The sequence below is a fragment of the Taeniopygia guttata genome, chromosome 4, assembly GCF_048771995.1.
Source record: "Taeniopygia guttata chromosome 4, bTaeGut7.mat, whole genome shotgun sequence".
In the NCBI taxonomy this organism is placed as follows: Eukaryota; Metazoa; Chordata; class Aves; order Passeriformes; family Estrildidae; genus Taeniopygia; species Taeniopygia guttata.
Window position 1 is genome coordinate 44256054 of NC_133028.1, and position 17372 is coordinate 44273425.

The following is a 17372-nucleotide window of genomic DNA, read 5'->3' on the forward strand; positions in this document are numbered from 1 at the left end:
ACCTTGGCAGGTGTTGTTCTTCTCCTCATAGCCTGCCTTGCACAAGCACTTCCCGATGGGCACCAGCCATTCCCCTTCTGCACTGCAGTGCATCTTCGGTGCCTCCTCAGTCACCGAGTGGTTGATGCAGACACCTGACACCTCCAGGAGCTGTGAGGAATCCGCGCCCGTGATGGTGTCAGGGAAGCGGGCCAGGTTGCGGATCACCGATGGGCACTTCTTGTAGTACACGCGCACGGAGACCAGGGCAATGCAGGCACCCACGTCCTGGAAAGCGAGGTAAAATCCCTTCTTTGTTAGGGGCCCAACGTCTCTCACCTCTGTGTTGAGCTTCATCACTCTGTCGCCAAGGTCTAACTCTGTGAAGCTCTCATCAGCAGCAATGGTATCAATCTTGATGTACTGGTTTTCTTTGATGTTCCTCCCATCTTCATCGTCTGACTCAAAGTAATACATGTTAAAGGTCTCCTTGCAGGTCCCAAGTCCTCCTGGAAGGCTGTTACAGTCCCTCAGGGTGAATTTGAGCTCAATGAAGATGCGGGATGCCCCTTCATTAGAGATCCAGCTGGTCAGAAGCCAGTTGTTCTGATTCTGTTCCATTACCTTGCATACTTGGTATGTGTGTATCGGAGCGTAGTTTTCATCCACCTCACCAATTTCTTCCCACTGTATAAAAAGGAAAAGTATTTTTTAGAACAGTCACTACTCTTAGCTTTCCCATCTAAAGAGCATCTTGGGTTTCAGAACTCAGGACTTTCAGGAAAAAAGCTTTCTGTACTAGAGGCTTGATACATTCCTGGTAAAGTCAGATAAATGATCCGTTATAAATAGGAAAGGATGAATGTTAAACCCCTTTGTTTTAGACAGTTCAAAAGCGGGAAAACATATTGCTGGGTTTGTCCACTACTATTCAGTTAGGAAACAAAACAAAAGCAGATGGGGCCATTTCTGTGAGCTTTTCCAATGCATCCACAGTTCGTTTGTCCCCATGCCCGCAGGCTCCTTTCTACCACATCCTCAAATTGTCACCCCACATAATGAAAACCATACTTCTACAAGCTATGCTCCCCCACCAAACAGCATGCCAGAAAATCAGTGGAGTGACACATTAAATAAATGGGCCTTTGCTATCCCCAAGTGCACTAGTCAGTGTAGTTCTTGCTCATGCAAAGAGAAGATTACTTCCAATATAGGTTACAGGGACCTGCAAATCTTGAGCTGTTTATGTGCTACACAGGTTTTTAATCAGAGCTTCAGGCAACTTTTTGCAGCTTTGTGGGAATTGCAGCGACTGTTTGTTCATTTTATTTTAGCCATGCTCTGAAGGGCATGCTTTTTGCTGGTGCAGCTCAGAGCCAGTAGCATCACAACCATGCCTATCACAGATGCAACATTAGCATTTCCTCTCTGCTTTTGACAACCCTACTGTTGCATTAAAGAGATTAGATTAACCATCTAAGTGCAGCAAAAACCCAGGAGAGCCAGCGCTGGTTTCAGTTTTCTTCCCTTCTAGTTTTGACCCACTCATCTGCAGGGGTTTAATTCACAACGCCTCCTCCATCTTCTGCTCAGCATTGCAGCACACACCTGGTCACAGCTGCAGATGCAGCACAAAGGAAATGCACGGAGCATAATTCAAAGGTACTCCTGTTTCAAGCTGCATATCTTCTGATGGCCAAAGGCCAAACTTTTTCTTGGAAATACAGCCTGAGATAAAGTTGAGAGTGTTCTCAGCCCAGATGCCATTACTGCAGAGCTGAAAGAGAGCACCCTCAGAGTCAATGAAGTTGTTTTTAAAATGAAATCTTGTTCTTACGTTTTAAATTAAAACATCAGCAAGAAGTGACATGAGAACATAACCCAATGGTACAGTCAAAAATGAATTACAAACACCACCATCAGAAAAACATTTCTTCTCCTCTCTAACATGTGATGGGATGTGAAAATGGGCACTTGCACAGAAAGACATGCCCACTGTGACATGCAGAGTTCATATCCACCACCAGTCTTCCAGGTAAGGAACCTAACCTAAAGATATTTTTGCCACGGCAAGAAGTACTTTCATTTCTAACCCTTTTCTGTGTTTCTGGGCTTAAACAGGCCACAACTCTACTGCGATTAAGATGTAATTGTCACTGGGTAGCACCACAGAATTGGACAAAGCCATGTCTGCAGTGAAAGCCAGGAAGATCTGCGCAGGATTTATGCCTGACTTTAGGAGAGGCAATGAACAGTTACCAGGAGAGTCACTGAGAAAAGATAAAAGGAAAGTATGCAACACAGAATAATTCAGCAGCTATATTTTCTATGTTCCAGTAAATAGGAATGTTTTGAAATATGAAAATAAAAGCAGAAAAACACCATTCTTCAACTAGAATGGTTAATTTAAGTAATAAGTATACTGTACATATATACTTCCAACTGAATTTGTCTAACATTGTACTAGTTTCAGCTAGGATAGAGTTAACTCTCTTCATAGTAGCTCATATGGGGGTACCTTTGGGATTATGCTAGAAACACTGTTGATGATACAGAGATGTTTTAGTGATAAGCAGCACTTAGATGAGTCAAGGCCTTTTCTGCCTCACAGCCCATCCCACCTGCAAGGAAGATGGGGGTGCACAAGGAGTTGGGAGAGGACATAGCTGGGACAGCTGATCCACCTGGCCCAAGGAATATTCCAGACCATATGGCACCTTGCTCAGCACATAAAACTGAGGCAAGAAGAAAGAACTGGGGACAGGAAGAATCATGGCATTTGCTTTTGCAAGTAACCATTATATGTGAGGAAGCCCTATTTTCATGGGGATAGCTGAACACCTGCATGCCCATGGGAAGGGTGTTTCCAAAGAATTTCTTGGTTTACTTCGCTTGTGTGCATGGCTGTTACTTGACCTATTTTAATGCCTTTACCTCAACCCATGAGTTTTCTCACTTTTACCCTTCCGATTTCTCACTCATTCTCTGCAGGGGAAGTGAATGAATCGCTTGTGTGGTACTTAGTTGCCAGCCAGGGTTAAACCAGCAGAGTCCTTTTTGATGGCCAGTGTGGGGCTGGAAGGGTTTGAGATAATGACAGGTTTGATTTCAAGGTGCTGGATTGAAGTTATAGCTGTTGCTGTTGTTGAGCTCTTCACTGACTGGCTCCTGGCTTGCCATGGGGCTTGACTGCCTCACTGCACACTAAAGCCTGGTGCTTGTCAGCGGCTATTCCCTGGTTCTGCTGCTTGCTGAACTGCTGACCATCTTACTCTGCCAGGCCTGGCAACATCCTGATGTCAGCAGTGGCAAAGCACCATGTGGGCAAATGCCCAGGCCATCACTGATGTTTCTGTAATGCCACACTGGATATGCTGGAACTGCAGTGTGAACTCAAATTGATGGGAATGCAACCTGGGGTTTAGTCCACATGGGAGAACAGCCCTAAGCAGCTGTGGATACATTCATGCTGGAACAGGTGCATCTCAAAGCATCTGTAGCTGTGGTTATGTCAGTGATGTCAGTGTTGCAGCAGGTACACCCCTGAAAAGACTGTGGCACATAGTTAAGGCTTCACTTTGAGCACGTAAAATCCTAAGAGACTGAAGTCTATGGCTAAGTCCAAAAAAGCAGTAGGGGCAGGGAGAGGAGTTCATTGTAACATTACCCCCAAATGGTCTGGTCCATGGATAGAGACTGTAATGAGAATACCACCCTGCTTACCTGGAAATGGCTGAACACCAGCCTACCCATGGGAGTGCTAAATTAATTCCTTGGTTTGCTTTGCTTGTGTGGGCAGTTTTTACTGTACCTGTATCTTTATCTCAAGTATTGAGTTCTCACTTTTACCCTTCTGATTTGCTCACTCACTGGTGGGGAGTGAAAGAGGGGCTGTGTGGTGCTTAGCTGATGGATGGGGTTAAAGCATGACACTATATAAAGATGAAATCCTATTTTTAGGTGGTTGTGATTGTCCAGTTGATGAAAAGGGAGAGTAACCTTCCACTTCTCCCAATCCACAGAGAGGTGCCTGCCAAACCAGTCCAGTGGACAGATGAGCACATCCCCATATAGCCCAGGAAAGACAAAATGACTTCAACTTTGCTTTTTTCTGGCTGAGGGTCAGAGGATCACCTGAACTGCTCACATCAACAAGCATACATGAGTAAATGTTAACTTCTGGCAGGAAGTGGTGCAAAGCATTTCAGGACTGGAAATTGTTTAGACCAGTTTTATCATGTGGAGATGTTTATGAACAGCTACAAGGTACACAGTAAAATGCTGTACACCATCTAAAGAGCATTAACATGTATTTTTTTTCACAGAGTTGACATTTACAATGACTGTGATGTTACAGTACTATCATTAGTGACCTAACTTGAAGGCATGCTGAAAAACATCACTTGACTTTTTTCATACTTGCCAGGTCAATTTTCAAGGACCCAACCGTGATGCTCCCCAGAGTTATGCAGTTAAGCTCATTTCCAGTGCTGCTTCAGGAGTTGTGCTTTTGGGACTGAGTACAAAGTTCATTTGTTGAAAAACTAAGTGCAGTGATTCTAATGGTTGCTTTCATGCACTGAGAGCACTAAACACCATGAGGATAAAGGTCCAAGCATAAATACATCAAATGAACTGTGCTAGAGTCTTATCTCAGCTGCAAGAAATGGCACACTGCCCTAACATCTCAGGCTTCAGCATGTGCTGCACTTTCAGTACTGCTCCCCAGATCAGAGCAAATCCTGCCATCACCACCTGCCATCAAACCTAAAGCAATCATCAGAGCATGAGAAAGGGGAGGTGCTAATGAGCTAAGGCTGCTTATCTCTGTATAATCCTCAAGGGAAAGTCAACCAGATTTTATCAGAGCAGCCAGTATTGTGCAAAATCTCTGCTCTGTCATTTAATCTTCTTCTCCCCTATCTGCATGTAGGACTACACCATTTCTTTCTCTTCAGCTGGATCTGTCTCCCCCCAGAGACTGCAGGCAAGCTGCCACCCTTCTGCTTTTACATCCCTCCACGAGATGGAGATGGCAGTAAGAGCCCCTGCACCTTCTGCCTGGTCCCAGCCTCCTAGTCACTACAGACCTCAAAGCAGTATTTCAGCCAACAAAGAAATACAAAACCACAGGATGAAATGCAGTGCCTTACAGTTAATGAGAAAGAAATCCCACTACATTAAAGAGACAACATCTAGATGAAAATTACTGGCATGAAAAAAAATTAAGTACAACTGAAAAATTGTGTAATGTTATAATTCCTCTCTGCAGCACATATTTTTTGATATATAAATCAACCCCATCTGCAGGATTAAAACAAAAATGCAACCATTAATTTGGTGGTAAATGTTTTCTCTACATCTTTAATAGCCCTAAGAAGGAAAACACAAATGCATTTCAATGGCCTGATGTTAAATCATTTATAGAAGACCTATTTCTGAATCAGAAATTCTCAGCACACTACTGTTGGCGAGTGAAAATGCAGCTCCATCAACAGGAAGCACACATTTCATACAGGCTGTCTGTCTAGAGAAAGGCCAAAGATATCACACATCTAACTAAAGATATAAGAGTTAAAAAAGCATTCAGTGGAGCAGCCTTGGGTTAAATGGACAATTTTAAAACACATTCACCAGCTGTCTGCTACTCAGGCTTGTTTCTAATCTCGGAGATTCCAGGAGTGCAATTTGCTACCACAGCACAGCGAAAGGCTGCTGCCCCAAAACCAAACGCTGACAGCAGGGATGAACATTTCAGAGCTTTTGTTTATTTGGTTTTGAGGGGATGGGGGTGTTGCAGTACTAGTTTTTGTTACTGGTCTTCACTGACTCATTCACTTTCTTTAACATCTACTAAAGGCAGCAGACACACTCCAAGCCTTGTTCCTAGTTCCACACATCCTTGCACTGTTGAAAAAGAAATTAGGCATTTAGCAAAATCCTAGGTATCTTAAGAGTGAAAGGAAGCTTAAGAACATTAAACAAAGGTGTTCCTAAGACTTACCTGAAACCTTCCTGGCAGGACTCCCTCACTCCAAGGGCTGTGAATCTGCCTCTCTTCTCACTACATATTTCACAGGCTCATTGCTACAAGAAGTCTCATCCTCTCCTATTTAAATTTTTCCACCCCGCCACACAGAGCTCTGCAACATATGCATGTTAACTCAGGTATCTGCTGGCAGAAAGATGGAAAACTAGGAAAGGATTTACATATTTTACCTTTTATTCTTTTGGAAGAAAGCAAGCCTGGCAAGGATCTCTGATCTCAGGCTTTGAATGTGTGAAAGCATCAGAGATACTCTGCATGCTTTGCCCACAGAAAGGCAATTTTACCTCAAATTACTGCTGTCAAGGCCACCATGAGCACATACCGGTGCAGAGGACAGTGTGACATGGTGTTATGCAATCCCCATACCAAGTGAAAAGGGGACACCTGACACCCTTCCAGAAGGGCAAACCAGCCTGGTGCTCAGCTCAGTACTATTTATCCTGCCTTTCATCCTGGTAACATTTGGGCAGACTCTTTGATTTCCTATTATGCAGCTGATGTTAAGACCTGGCTGCCAATCAATAGCCTCCAGCTTAGCTCCCTCACAAATGTTCCCTCCTGCTACTCAACTTTATCTTGCAACCTGCTTCTTCCCTCCCATCACAAAACCCAAAAACTTGTGGGTTTGTTATTTTTTTTTAGCTACCTGCTGGTTTCCACTTGCTATCGTATTACACAGTTAAAGCAAACAAGCAGCAGGCTTTCCTCAGTTTCAGTGACTTCAGTGAGGTCACATAAGGCTATATCTCTAGTGAAAGCCAGGCAGAGCACTACACATCTTTTTTTCTGCACTGCAGAAGGTTTTGCAGGTCTGTGCTAGTTGTAAAATAAAGCTGACTTTGTCACTATCTTGCCTATTGCAAAACAGTACTTACAACAAGCCAGTCCCTGTTTCAGATCCTGCCACCAAATATTGCCAGTGTTATCAACAGAAGCTGCAATATGTGGCATTGCTCAGATTTTCCGCTCGGGACCTGAATGATTAAGCAAGAGCCTGATTTTGCTGGAGGTGTTTCAGTCTTCATTAAATGGGTTTTGCTTGCTCAAAGAACAAGAACACAAAAGACATTGCATCCAAAAAGTCATGTTACTTTTAGCTCCCTCTACAGCAATGATTGGCAGGAGCAGGAGTTCCACCTTGAACACTGGCATTGGCAAGAGGTGCATGATAACCTCAATGACCTACTGGATCATGGCACAGTCCACCAGCACCTGCATGAGGAGCTTGAGAAGCCTGGTTCCCCCTCACAGCAAGGGACAGTGATCCAAACCCCTCTCAAGCAGCAGAAAAATGCAGTAACCTGGAACAATGCTGCATGTTTGTTTGCAACCCTGCTCTTTGCAATGGATGAGCAGTGCAAGGAGCAGAGCAGAGACATCAAAATAGCTTTGTCCAGATTTTTCCATCAGTACCAGTGCTTAAAACAGTACTCTTAGGCAACATTTTTTAAGCGTTTTTACCAGGGTAACTACACAGTTTTAGAACTCAAATTCTGCTTTGGGGCAGGGTGCCTGCTCACTGGGATAGCTCCTCCTGCCCCACACCAAGTGGTGGAAGGACACCAACTAGAGCCACATCACTTCTTCCAGTAAATCACAAATTTGAAATACAAGTAATCAGGAAACCAAAGCAATTCATATACTTGGATGAAGTTAGGAAAGAAGGGGAGGGAACAAATAAACTTCAGTAAAAGAGAAACCAGTTATTTTGAGAGCCTCACAAACCATGTCTTTACCATCTTTTCTTCTTGAGTTTAAACAAAACAGAGGCCAGATAAATATGAAAAAACTGTTCTGGAGTAATACAAACTACTTCTTTCAGCCTCAAACATACTTTTAAATTTCAGCTACCAAGCAACAAAAAAATTATTACTTGTGCAAACTTTTTCAATAGCAACATCCACTTTTATAATGTAAAAGGTGAAGCTATTTTTACACTTTCTCAGAATGGTTTTAGGGGCTTTGGAGCTCATTTTCAAGGCAGGAGCCAGTGTCAAAAAGAAACTGCAGTGGGTTCTATGCAAATAACATTTGGCAAGAGTTTACTAAAACCTTTAAATACCAGAAGCAGTTGCAACTGTCTGGGATTTTACTATTTCCATACATCTGACAGTGCCCCCACCCGAGGCTCAAGCCTCATTTGGATGGCAATTTTACAACTGAGACATTTATACATACAGAGATATATTCCTACTGACAGCAGTTACTAGTCAAGCAAAAAGCATAATGGATAACAGAGGACAGAAAGCATCTGATTAATCTCCCTACTCAGGCGGAAATCTGGCCTAATGAAAGCTGAGTTTCTGAAGAAGGAACTTAACGTTTTCTGGTGGCTTGGCACATTCCCAACTTCTCCAACCAGGAAAATAACACGAAAATAAGAACACTATGGGCTACTTCTGGGCCACTCTTCTTATTTTACTACTGGATTGCAGTTTCCTGCTGTTTCTTACAATGCCACTCTGGTCACTGAGCTGCACAGTCCGGTTAACACACAGCTTCAGAATATCCTGAAGTTAATTAGCTGAAGTAAATATGAGTTTCCTCACTCATTACTGGAGATATCCCAGCAAGAAACTAAGGATCATTTTTCATACACTAAAACATAAGTGGAGGAAGCAAATATAGCAAAGAGGTATGAGCTGGAAATTTAAAGCATGATTTTGAGATGTGCCACATCAGACTAGTGAATATTTTTTTCCATTTCTATATTAGCAAAACATTTATTCCCTAGCCCCTGTGTGATACTTACCTAGCAGAAAGTGAACTTAGAAAGTCACTTCCATTACCAGCCCCTCCAACCAGCCCCCACTAAAAGGGCAAATTCTCACCTCGGCAGAGTTACAGGAACTGCCAGATGTGTTTCTGAATGACCCCTTGCAATGTGTGGGAAGCAAAAATGCTAAGAGGAGACAAAGGGCCTTGCTTCATGTTAAAGGCTACTCCCCACTGCATCAAGAGTTAACAAGACTCAATTTCACTTGGTGTCAAGGTTTCACATTTGGCTTTGCACTTTGACAAAGGGCAAGAGAGGGAATAGCAAAGATGGGAAGATAATTGATGTTTCATCTCCACTATAGAAAAAAAACTACACCGAAAATGAGCTGGGTGAATGTTCACAGCAACACCACACTCCATCCTAACTCCAGTGCTGCCAACTGCACATTTCAATACTCAGAAGAAGCTCGTCAGCAGACATCAGCTTTAAAAAAATGCAAATTTTAGAACTAAGAGCTTAAGTATTTGGGTGGATACTTCAGTATCTTACAGTGTTTTGGATATTTTTAATTCCACCCTAGTCAACCTTTAACCATCCTATGTGCAATCAGGACTGCTAGAAATCCTCCTCCTGCATTAAGTAATGCCAAGAAAGCTTCTCTCACAGTCACACTGCTCAGAGCTGAGGGAAAACACCAAGCAGGAGAGCCCCGCACCGAAATCAAGAGAGAAAGCATGACTGCTCCTCTCAAGAAGGCCTACATGTGAAGACATTACCCGTCACCTAAAGTTACATGGAGAACTTCATAATCATCAACTCCTGTTGTGTAAACATTTGAATTTACTACTTGAACAATTTTTCAATATACTTTTTTATTTGTAGTATGCATGTAAGGTTTGCTGCCACACCTTTCATTTCTGCAGCTGGCTGTGCAGGAGACTTCTGAGCAAAACTCCCTTTAAGGCTAAAGTGTTGACAATTCCTGGATTGCTCTGCACCACTAGCTAGCTGAGAAACAATGCAGATTTCTGGAAAGCTGCGATAGCATCTCTAAACACAAACAGCAATTTGCTACACAAAGTACCACCCAAGAAAAAGGGTAAGAAAGAGCAATTAAAACCTTAAAAATTATTTTCAGTACATGCTTATGAAGTGTATCATCTGTTCTGAAACCTGCACAGCTCAAGCTGTTGAAAAATGGAGAAACATCAGGACAAAGCCACCCAGACTTTTCAGTCTGCGCACCAAGATACATGGGGGGGGGGGGGGGGGGGGAAGAAAATGGGACTGAAGTTTAGCTCAGACTTTGACAATTTGCATGATCAATGAAAGATGTCAGGACCAGAATCCAAATGGAATGAGAACCCAGCTGGAGGCTAGCGGAACTGAAATGAAAAGGAACACCAGCCCCTCTTCAGCATGCCTAATCAGGGACTGCACTGACCCCCTTCCCAGAACAAAGCAATGTGCTATCTGGAAGTCCTACCTCCCCTCTCACAGGTTTATTTTTTTTAAAGGTTTGAAATTCTCTGTACATCTGAATTAAAACATCCGTTTCAAATCACAGTCCAGCAACTGAGGGAAAGACAATGGAGACGAGCGTGAAAGAAGCAATGAAGAAACACAATACCATTAAATCATTTTTCACTGCCTAATGTTACACTCATTGCAGAGCAATTTAACAAAGGCCAGAACAAACAGTATTGACACCACATGGTTTAACACTGGAAGGCTGACAGAGCCAGATTTTCAGAAGGACTCAGAGCAGGACATAAATTTTAGGTTTATAATAAAATTCTTGGATTTTCAAAACTTTTGGGATATTATTCACATTACTCATCATCTGATGATACCAAGAGGCTCACAGAACAACTTTGAAAAGCAGGAAGAAAGGAGGTTTTCCTTGTTACTTTAATGTTGTCCTAATATTTAAATACATCAAAATCTACAGGGTGATTGTTTACTACAACTGAAATAACACAATTCATTTAGTTTCTTTTTAACACACAGAACAGCAAAAATTTGCAAAAACTAAACAAAATTCTTAATCTTTATCATTGTCATCAGCTTTTTAGAATTTCTTCAAGTGAGTACACATTTAAGAGTTTCCAGTAAAAGAGAAAAAATACTTGATCTGAAAGTGCATTTAATGCAAACAAAGCAGATTAAACTTCCTGGTTTTCTAGTATTTCGGGAAAGTGATATGATTATCCACGTGCTGCACTGGCAAAGCCTAACCTCTCAGGCGTATACCAAATTTGACTAGACTACAGACGGCCCATACACTGTATCAGACCCTCCAGCAAATGCATTATTTTGCCACTGCTTTCTGGTCTCTAATCTACCCAAAGCTTTTCATAGTGATAATATTACATTCATGGCTTAGGCCTTGACAACTGCACCCATAAATCAATTTTAAACCTCACATTAATCATCTTTCTGTAATCAGTGGCTATTCAGCACAAATTTACATCTCATTTCTGTTGGCCAAACAGCCACATTAGAGCTTTGAAGCTTATTCAGGCTTAAATGATTATATTCCCCTAATAAACACTGAAGTCCTCTCAGTCCAGCTGCTGTGAGCTGCATTAATGACATGCCATGGCAGCAGGGGCCATCTGAATCCAGCCTTGTATGATGCTACAAACAGCAGCCCCCTTGCCAAACAGATTTTCTGCATTTCCAATACTCTCAGAAGAAATTAGAAGGCTGCTCTGCCTATGCAGACCCTCCTATGGGAACTGGCATGTGCAGCAGACAGACACAACATGAAATTTACTGCACTTCCCCTTAATAGCTCCACATGCCACCTTATGAATATGGGGGGGCTACAAGTCAAATATCCCAAACTAGATTTCCTGATTCCCCACAAGCTGAGCACCTTAGCTTACTTTGGGCTTGGTGACAGTTCTGTTGAATCTGAACCATCTACAAAACCCACTTTTCTCACTTGTCAGACAGCTCTAACTTTGTTAACAGCACCGAACTGTACCTTAGTGTGCTTTTCTTTGATCACCTCAGAATTAGGAATTACATTTTTAATATCTAACTGCAACTTTTCTCCCTGTTTTTTTTTTTTTGTGTGACAGATTATCATTCAGGATTACAGAAAGCAGCTAAAACATGATCAGTTCAGGGTGGATTTTGCATGTACTTGCCTGCAATCCCTATAGTTAAACAATCTATTCTGATTGAAAGATGAATAATTATTTAATTAAAGAACTTTGGCAGGCCTACATTATTAAACCTGCATAAAAAGCCTGACATTGATTATATATTCACTTTCGGTTAAGGTCTGAATAAGTATGCTAAGATCTAAAACTGAATGAACAGAATGGGTTTATTATAACTGTTGTTAAGTACTTACCCCACAATAGGTAATAAATTATACATGTGGATGCCTGGTATGCTTATTCCACAACATAATGAAACTTTTAGTTACTTTATTTCCTATGGGATTTAATTCCCATTGTGTCAGGTTTATGTTACTATTTAAATAAGGCACCAGAATTACACAGGTGTAAATCTGCTGGACAAAGATGAAACCCACACCTCAATATTATTTTTAATCTGGAACTGAAGAAACACAGATGTGCTCAATTGTTTGTGATGGACATCCTATATCCTAACCATTGCACAAAGAATTCGTTTCATACCTGCAACCTCCACACTCTCCTGGTATCTGGCAACCACTGAAGAACCACTTGAACATCAACATGCCATAGCTAGGAAGCAAATACAATCATGTGCTAAATCCTCAGCTGAGATGTCTGCAATGCAAAAATAAATGCTGTTTCGGCAATCAGCTGTGATAATGCAAAGTCTAGGAAAGCTGCTGAAGTTTAAAAAAAAAAAAAAAGAAAAAATTCGAATTCTTTCTTAACCAAGAGGTAAACCATGGCTTAACTTGATGGCAATACTGCAACACATACACAGAGAAAAAAAAAAATGTTATTAGCTTGCTTTTGATTAACCAACAAAAGATCCTGTAATTTAAATTGAATGCTTTTGAAGAGAAGGGAAGATAACTTTCTTATTGGGGGGCAGGGCATAATCAACCAGGGGAGTCAAACCATCATTCTGAACTTTTAAGAAAGTTTCAGAAGAAAGTATCTGATCAGGTAGGAAAGCCCATAAAGAACCATATATATTTGTTACCTAAGTAAGATGGGTTAAAGCTAGCACCAACATGCCTATGCCATGTGGGAAAGTGGGTACATAAATAATTAAGATTCACATATTGCCTTCACCAGGTTACAGTAAGAGTCTCTTCCAGGCCCAAGTCCCTGAGGCACAGAGGTGAAGAACACAGAAATGCTGCACATGCAGTTTCTCAAAGAACAAATTATCAAAAATAGTTTAAATAGAAAATTAATTAATGGGTCTATTGCTACATCTCTGGCTTCTCAGTTAAGCTACAAGCTCTAACTACTGCTACTTTCTATCCAGGATACACTGGGATTAATGGAAGGTTAGAAGTTGCAGAGGCAGAGTAGAAAGAGGAAGTAAACACATGGACTTGGAAGGGGCCATATTTCCTCATGAGAACACAGATTGCCACCAACCACCCTTCCAGCAGATTTGGGCTATGGTGGGAGACCGCAGTTTGTAAACACCTGGTGGCAATGGACCTGCTGGATTTTGGCCACCTTGAACATTCTGATCTGCCATCCTGCACAGTCCCAGCCTTTGGTGTTTCCTTTCAGTACTTCTTCTCCCCTGCCAGCCTAGCAGGACAGTCAGAAAGCCACAGGCAAGGGCCTCTGACTTGGACTTGCTTATCAAAGAGACATTCTCACAGTAGGGTCATTCTTGAATGAAACCTTCTCTCAATTTTGTGCAGCTTACGGACACAACTCAGTTAAATTCCAGCAACAGCATTTTACCGCTAGGCAAGATAATTCTTGTCTGGAACCTGACTTTCTGGTAAAAAAAGTTTCACATAATCTTCAGGAGTCCCTGAAACGGACCACTTGACACAGAAACTACAGATGATTATTTATCCAGCCTATCCTAGGCCTTGTGCTCACTCTACAAAATGGACTGATTGGCCATTTCACACTAACAGGAAATTACTATCACAGTTTCATCATTATTTAGCAATTAAACCATTAAATCACTCCCCTTTCAACTCTTGTCTCGTCAGCTTCAAAGCCTTTCAGTAAACCTGGATGCATATTTCACAAAGTGTTGAAGTTTGAAAGGAAAAGGATGAGTGAAAGTACTTTGAAAAATAAATTAAAAGTACAGTTCTCAGAGGAAGAGCTAATTAGCATAGGAAACAGCACTTCTACAGGTTATGTGGTTAATTGACATAATTCTTCTTATCAATACACATACTCACTGCAAAGAAGTCTGCTGAAGAAATCATACTCTGATGCTGAAATGTTGCCCCCACAGTGCACAACACATAAAGCTTTCTAATAATGCTTGCTCTCATCCATAAATTATTGTGCACAAAGAAACTTAAAACCATAAGCAGTGAAAGAAATTTTGGACTAAGAAAAGGGATTAGCCATTTAGAGGAAGGACACAACAACCTGTTGTTGCTTCTCAAGAGCTTCCTCTTGCCTTGTGAGCAAGTGACATTGGACCAGGTCCAAAAGAACTCTACCACTCATACACACAAAAGGGGAATTTTCATATTTGTGTCAACTGAAGCAATCAGACAGGTCACCCAAGCACACAGGTGATTTTGGTCTTCTCTGCTCAGGGATGCAGAGTCCTGAGATGCTGCAAAGTGTGTGGCTTTGCAGGCATACCAGCTTTACTTGCACAGAAGCTGGTGCTGAGCCGGGATTGACTCCTACCTTTCCTAGGGCTTTAAGAGGCTCCAAGGTTGTATCTTCCACTGTTACAGGAACCTGTCTTCCAACCAAAACTGTGTGGGTGCACTCATGTAGTAGCACATCCACCTCCTATGGACTCCCCTTACCACATAACTATCCCACAGGCTCCCTAATGACAGTCTTCAGCACAGCTCGAGCCCCCATTTTTATGTAATAGAGCATCTTGCACTGTTCTGTAACTCCTACCTGCCACAGCAACCAGCTGAGCAGCCACTAAGATTTCGTTTTCACTTTTACCTGGCTTCCATCACAAGGATGATTTTCTTCCCATTTACCTCACAGAGCAAACAACATACTAATTTACTTTCAGAATTAATTTCAGCAACAATTTACTAATATCACTTTCAGAAATCCATTTTCTTTTCAAATGGCATCACTTCAGCTAGAATAAATTGCAAAGATCCCATGAGAGTCCACAGCTACTCAAGAGATCAAAGCCCTACTTTATAGCACAAAAAATGATTAAAAAATTAGGGAAGGCTGGGAGGTAGCTAACTTGCCTGTGGCCTCTTTGCCTGAAAAGGGTTGTTGGGAGGTGAAGAGAGAGAGGAGTTGTATGTACCTGTAAAGTTTGCAAGAGGAGGCATGGAAAGATCCATCGTCTCAGAACTGAAGTTTGACCAGTTTAAGCTAGAAAGATTCATTTGTCTTACATTAAGGACAGATGGTTGCAGGCACAAGCTACAAAGGGATTCGGACTTAACACAAGAGGATGACTCACTCAAAGAAATCTCTCTCCAGAAGATTCACTGTGGGCCAAATCAAGGTTACAGACCTGCAGCAAGGACCCCTGAACAAGTTTCTACACCGTATGTGCCACAAGAGATTTAACTACATAATGTTAACAGACCCAGTGGCCTTAAATCCTAGGAAGTTACACCATCATTACCTTCAGCTCACACACTCACAGATCTGCTCTTCTTTTTAAATAGTGAAGACTAGCAAATACTATAATCTTGTGGTTTTTTCCCAACCAATTGTTTTACCCCACCAGCACTGAAACTAACTCGCTAACAAACAGAAATAGCATGTCTAGAATGTCAGTGATTTGCAATCAACATATTTGAACAGCAGGGTGTTGCCCAACTTTCTTCCTTAATATCATTTTGATTCCTTATGTATTTACTGTAATACAGGAAAAAAACAGTTCTCAGTTTTAAAACTGCAGAGCAAATAAGGAAGGAAATTTGCCAAGTAACATCTTCGGTCACAGCACTGTGTGTAAAAAAAATGTTCGCACTCTATTTTGTCTCTTTTCTGCTTTATTTTTGAACAAACAAAACAAAGGCTAAAAAAAAGGAAGGGGAGAAGGGGACAATCTGTTTTTTAAAGGCAGTAATCAAGACTTTACTAACTTAGGTCATTCCCAGTTCAAGAAAACACAGGAGACACCTATGGCATTAGCTCCCATTTTGGATTTTAGTTGCTTGGTTTACCCTTGATCAATGGGGACACTATGGAGTCTTCCAGCAGGGTCAGAAGCACCAGGGAACTCATTTGAGAAAAGCTCCCCTCATACAAAAAAATTCAATATAGATTTTGGCTTCTGACAAGTACCCTCTGCAACACCTGGAGAGATGCACAGGAACTTCTGCTCATCCAGCTTCAGCAAGGTCAGCCTCTGCAAACTGCAGTGCTGAGAAACACCCCAAGTTAGTACTGGAGCAGACAGTCCTGCAAGCAAAAAATCACTCCGTAGTGCTTTGCTCAAAAGGGGCAAAGAACAGAGAAGTCCAAAAGGTTTACTTGGGCTATTGGTATCAAACAAAACAGCTTTGCAAACACCAAGCAAGGGCTGCTTAAGATTCCTTGCTTTCTCTTCAACTCCTTCACAGCAAAAGCCTTTTACAAATATTACACAGGCAGCATCATAACCAAATCCCCTGGGGGTTAAAGACATTTGCCAGGTCAATACACTTATGCAGCTCTGAGAAACAGGCTCTGCCAGACTTACTTACTGTGACTCCAAAGGATACAGTAGCTCCTGCCAGTCTGTACTGCCTGTCCACATTGAGACCACCCCTCTGACTTAAATACACCAGACTCTGAAGAAGCAGTGTTTTGAAATTGAATACACAGGGCCCGTGAAGCTGAGCTTACAGCCTGAGTAATCGACATGGATATTCAATTATCATTAAAATTAATAAGTAGGACAACAACCAAATCCCTGGATGGGTTTTGATTATCTCAGTCTGGGTATTTATCAGAATTACTCTGACACACTGACTCATTGGGCTCTGGCTGACAGGCTCAAGTCGCTCCTTAGCCCACTGGAGTTTCCTTTGCACTGGAAGCATCAGGACATCCAATGGCAGGAAGAGACAAGTACCACACAAGAAATGAGATGGGTATCTGAAACTGTACAAAAAGTTTTGATTTGGTCTGAAATCCATTCCCAAGTAAACTATTAATTTTTTTCCTGTTCAGCAGCTGTCCTCTGCCTCACTATAATTCTGTAGACTGACAGCAGTCACTGCTTTTGCAGGAAAGCACCAACCTCCTTCCAGTCACCTGCCCAACAACACACCAGTGACCACAACTCATTTATTTTCTGATCATGTGACAAGACTGGTCTAGTGATGGACATAACTAGCAATTCTTTTCTAAAACGTCATCATTTTAAAGTTGATTTTCCTAACACTAGAGTGAAAATCAAGGCTTTGCCTAATTACTATATTAATCAATATCAATAAATTTAAGAATGCAAAATTAACTCCAGAATTAGCAGAGATATTAAAAGTATGTGTGTTGCCACTTAAGTTAACTACACAGAAAA

At 41.7% G+C, this 17372-nt stretch overlaps 1 protein-coding gene across 14 annotated transcripts in view; it reads right to left on the reverse strand.

Moving 5' to 3' along the window:
* Positions 1–17372, reverse strand: part of EPHA5 (EPH receptor A5) — a 196057-nt gene that overhangs the window by 151930 nt on the left and 26755 nt on the right. For 13 of the 14 annotated variants that reach the window (XM_030271560.4, XM_030271557.4, XM_030271552.4 and 10 more), the window contains one exon: positions 3–666. In XM_030271560.4, coding sequence (XP_030127420.1) covers positions 3–666 — 664 coding nt within the window. Of the gene's footprint in view, positions 1–2; positions 667–1587; positions 1757–17372 lie in introns of all 14 variants that reach the window. The other variant, XM_072928495.1, reaches the window with a different exon arrangement.